Source organism: Artemia franciscana, unplaced genomic scaffold, assembly GCF_032884065.1.
Source record: "Artemia franciscana unplaced genomic scaffold, ASM3288406v1 Scaffold_7511, whole genome shotgun sequence".
Lineage (NCBI taxonomy): Eukaryota > Metazoa > Arthropoda > Branchiopoda > Anostraca > Artemiidae > Artemia > Artemia franciscana.
The window spans coordinates 6,688-11,567 of NW_027067591.1; the positions used below are offsets into that span (position 1 = coordinate 6,688).

General features: G+C 34.6%; 2 protein-coding genes across 2 annotated transcripts; one reads left to right on the forward strand and one right to left on the reverse strand.

Annotated features, from left to right (window-relative positions):
- Positions 1-312: 312 nt before the first annotated feature.
- On the forward strand, positions 313-645 carry LOC136043601 (zinc finger protein 821-like). The gene has a single exon (XM_065728508.1). It carries the CDS (start codon positions 313-315, stop codon positions 643-645), a length of 333 nt encoding a protein of 110 aa, XP_065584580.1.
- Positions 646-2,045: 1,400 nt separating this feature from the next.
- On the reverse strand, positions 2,046-2,378 carry LOC136043602 (zinc finger protein 821-like). Its single transcript, XM_065728509.1, has one exon. It carries the CDS (start codon positions 2,376-2,378, stop codon positions 2,046-2,048), a length of 333 nt encoding a protein of 110 aa, XP_065584581.1.
- Between the last annotated feature and the right edge of the window lie 2,502 nt (positions 2,379-4,880).

A 4,880-nucleotide genomic window follows, 5' to 3' on the forward strand; every position in this document is an offset into this window, starting at 1 on the left:
GTCGTAGAAACTTCAACAAGGGCTCATTCGATTGGAAATTATATTGCAATAAAATATTTTGCAATATAAGGAAGCTATCAGTAATTTGCATAAGCGAAACTTGAGGCTCTTATTAAATTTTTATTAGATTGCTTAAAGAGTAAAAAACTGGCAATTGCACGAATAGTTGAATATATTTTGACAATGGATTAAAGTAATTCGAAAACCAAAATTTTGAAGTTTAGTAAAAATTGTTGAGGTTTAGAATGCTTGCTGGTTAATGAAATAGTGTCATTAATGTCGTCATTAATATCAAAGACAAATTATCCTACAATGTTACCAAAATGGGAACACCAGGACGAAACACCAGAGCAACGCAAAACCAGGCTTGCGGCTCAAAGAGAAAGGGCCAGATTAGGAATGTCCAATTTATGTCAACGAAGGCGTGTCGAGGAGCCACGAGAACAACGCGAAATCAGACTTGTAGTTGACAGAGAAAGTAAGAAAAGAAGAGGTGTCGAGGAATCACCAGAGCAACGCGTAACCCGACTTGCTGCTGAAAGAGAAAGTAAAAAAAGAAGGCGTGTCGAGGGACAGCCAGAACAACGCGGAACCAGGCTTGCGACTGATAGAGACTCTAAAAAAGAAGGCGTGTCGCTGTCTTAATAAAGCAATGCGTGTATAATTATCCTACAATCTCACTAAAAGGGGAACACCAGGAGAAACAAACAAATACAACGTAGAGACAATAGGGAAAATTTCAAGACAGTGGAAATTATTTCTGTAGATATTTCGGCCCTATGTCCAAGGGCTGTCTTCAGCACAATACAAGAATAAGAGAGAAACTATATATATATATATAAAAGAACTTACATCAAATTGTGAGGATTAAAAACTAAATAATTAAAAACACTTTTTAAAATTTTTTTTAAAAAATAGCCCTAGCATCCTTACTTCAACGAAGTTCAACCAGGACTGACGAAAAGAATGAAATGAGAATATAAGCTCATTCAAACTGAAGAGAATAAAATGATTAGATGCAATTTCTTAAAGCTAATCTTGCTTGTTTAGCAGCCTGTCTCAAAGGCCTTTTCGTAGTTGGTTCAGTACTATTGTAAATCGGTTTAGTAAAATATTTTGTTAGATCATTTTTAATTAAATTTGAGTATAAAGAATTTAGTGAGTATTCCCCCAAGTCCCTGTTCAAAGAAATATTTTTATTTATTTTGAGATTAATTTCGATTGATTCTCGAACCACCTGTTTTATTCCCAAATCATTACTAATGAGTGAAGAGTTTTCAAAATGTCTTTCCGGGTATTTAAATGTAATTTATATCTTAAAGACTTGGGAATAAGGTTTTCATTTCTACAGGATTCTAAAAAATTTTGTTGATAGATAATATTAGCATGTTTTTTACCTGGACTAATAAAATAAAAGATATCATAGGTCAACTGCTCCCCATAAGCTAGACGAAAATAGCGACGAAGACCACACTGCCTTTCCATAACAAACAAATACAACGTAGAGACAATAGGGAAAATTTCAAGACAGTGGAAATTATTTCTGTAGATATTTCGGCCCTATGTCCAAGGGCCGTCTTCAGCACAATACAAGAATAAGAGAGAAACTATATATATATATAAAAGAACTTACAACAAATTGTGAGGATTAAAAACTAAATAATTAAAAACACTTTTTAAAAATTTTTTTAAAAAATAGCCCTAGCATCCTTACTTCAACGAAGTTCAACCAGGACTGACGAAAAGAATGAAATGAGAATATAAGCTCATTCAAACTGAAGAGAATAAAATGATTAGATGCAATTTCTTAAAGCTAATCTTGCTTGTTTAGCAGCCTGCCTCAAAGGCCTTTTCGTAGTTGGTTCAGTACTATTGTAAATCGGTTTAGTAAAATATTTTGTTAGATCATTTTTAATTAAATTTGAGTATAAAGAATTTAGTGAGTATTCCCCCAAGTCCCTGTTCAAAGAAATATTTTTATTTATTTTGAGATTAATTTCGATTGATTAGTGAGATTGTAGGATAATTATACACGCATTGCTTTTTTAAGACAGCGACACGCCTTCTTTTTTAGAGTCTCTATCAGTCGCAAGCCTGGTTCCGCGTTGTTCTGGCTGTCCCTCGACACGCCTTCTTTTTTTACTTTCTCTTTCAGCAACAAGTCGGGTTACGCGTTGCTCTGGTGATTCCTCGACACCTCTTCTTTTCTTACTTTCTCTGTCAACTACAAGTCTGATTTCGCGTTGTTCTCGTGGCTCCTCGACACGCCTTCGTTGACATAAATTGGAAATTCCTAATCTGGCCCTTTCTCTTTGAGCCGCAAGCCTGGTTTCGCGTTGCTCTGGTGTTTCGTCCTGGTGTTCCCATTTTGGTAACATTGTAGGATAATTTGTCTTTGATATTAATGATGACATTAATGACACTATTTCATTAACCAGCAAGCATTCTAAACCTCAACAATTTTTACTAAACTTCAAAATTTTGGTTTTCGAATTACTTTAATCCATTGTCAAAATATATTCAAATATTCGTGCAATTGCCAGTTTTTTACTCTTTAAGCAATCTAATAAAAATTTAATAAGAGCCTCAAGTTTCGCTTATGCAAATTACTGATAGCTTCCTTATATTGCAAAATATTTTATTGCAATTTAATTTCCAATCGAATGAGCCCTTGTTGAAGTTTCTACGACAACGCTTTCTATAAAAAAAACCTTATATGCCCTAAGTGCATAACTTACAACCCTTGTCCTAAGGGCTGTGAGGGGTTGTCATATTCAAAGACAATTCCAAGACTTCAACTACGTTGAAGAAAATGGCTATATCAAAATTTCTATCGGAGGGGTTTGGAGATAAGGAAGGTGGTTGGGGGGGGGGTATTCCTCCTGTGATTACTCTCAACTGTCAAAAGGGGCACTAGCCCTCTCAATTTCCAGTTGAATGAACCCTTTTTGAAGTTTCTATGACAATACTTTTTTTTTAACTTTATGTTTCCCTAGGACACAACTTGTAATCTTCGCCCCGAGGGCTGGGGAGGGGGGGGTTCATCCTGAAGGACATAATTTCTGGGCGTTTCAACTCTGTTGAACAAAAGGGTAATCTCAAAACTTTGATTGGATGTATTTGGGGAAAGGGTCGGCGTAGGAGGGGGTTAGTTGCCCTCCAGTCACTTTCGACTATTAAAAAGGGCACTATCCGTTTCAATTTCCAATCAAATCAGCCCTTTTTCAAGTTTTCCGACAAAGCTTTCTATAAAAAACCTTTTATGCCCCCAGGGCATAACTTTCAACTCTTGCCCTGAGGGCTGGCGGGAATTTGTCATCCTCAAAGGCATAATTGTCGGACCTTTCAACTACGTTGAATAAAATGGCTATCTCAAAATTTTGATTGGATGTGGTTTGGGAAAAGGTGGCCTGGGAGAGGGTTTAGTTGCCATCCAATCACTTTTGACTATTAAAAAGGGCACTTGTCGTTTCAATTTCCAAAAGAAGGAGCCCTTTTTGAAGTTTCTACGACAAATTCCTCGATATGAAGTGCCCTGGTCTAAGATAAAAAAATAGATAATTCATTGCGCCAAGATCGTTATGACCTAGGCCGCGCTATTGCGCTGCCTTCATATATATCAACTTTTTCACAGTTTTCTTTCATTTATTATTATTATGTTTCTTTTGACTTTTGCTGACAATTGTTTTGCTGACATTTGCTGACAATTGACAATTGTTAAATATTTGTCAAATTATGTATATATATATATATATATATATATATATATATATATATATATATATATATATATATATATATATATATATATATATATATATATATATATATATATATATATATATATATATATATATATTTACGGTGCTTAGTATCTGTGGTTGATAGATAAATAATCAATTATTAATTTGAAATTAATTTTATCCTCTGCAACTATTTGGGACTGTAACATATGCGATTTCAATCAAATAATTGTTTTAATTTGCTTCTTTTTTTTCTTATAGGAAATTTCACCAATGGAATTTTGAACCTAAATTCGGAGACGGACATGTTTGAACTGCAGAAAGATTGCCGTCTCCATCTATATATAAATAAATACGCCTCCTTGTGGGGATGTAAGGTATGTTGCACATAATTGATTGCTCCCTACAGGATTTTAAAGTTTGTTTTTTCATTGGAATCGCATGTCACAATGATATTATTTAGTAGAGATGCTGGGTAATTGAGCTTTCAGACAAAAACATAAGAATCACGCTCACTACTTTCTCTATAGACCAAAGTAACTAATAACTCACTTAAAAACCTTTTCCTGTTTTTAATATCGCTACTTTCATCACCTGGTGGTTAGTTGAAAAAGTCTAAACATTACAAATGATAATATTTCCAAAGACGTTGTTTTAGTTATTGTGTTACTTCCAAAAAAAACGACAGTGCCAGCGGCTCTCAGAAACGAAAGAAGAGGGGGAGGTGGGTACCTTCGAAACAACAAAAAAGAGAAACTAGGGTAGTTGAACTTACTTAATGAGCTTCTCCTGATTAATGGAATGAAAAAACATGAATTTACGCGCTTTACTAGAAATATTTTTTTTTATTTGTTAAGCAAAGTGGAAGCAAAAAAAAAATTTAAGAAAAATGAAAAAATGGTAACCACATCAGGTTTCATTGTCCTTACCATTCTGGTCCTAGGATCTATAATTATAATAACTATCTTAGTGTTATTTTCCCTCAGGGATTTGGGAGTTACGATGCTGTATTTTCTCAGTCCTAGTTTGGGATGTGCATCGATAGTACAGATACCAGGACTCTTCCCCCAAAGAAAAAAACCCTCCTGGAACCAACACTATATTTCCGCACTGTTCTTTAGGGTATGAGGCCCTTCT

Coding starts and splice junctions, on each gene's coding strand:
- LOC136043601 (XM_065728508.1), top strand. CDS start 313: ATGTTACCAAAATGGGAACACCAGGACGAAACACCAGAGCAACGCAAA.
- LOC136043602 (XM_065728509.1), bottom strand. CDS start 2,378: ATGTTACCAAAATGGGAACACCAGGACGAAACACCAGAGCAACGCGAA.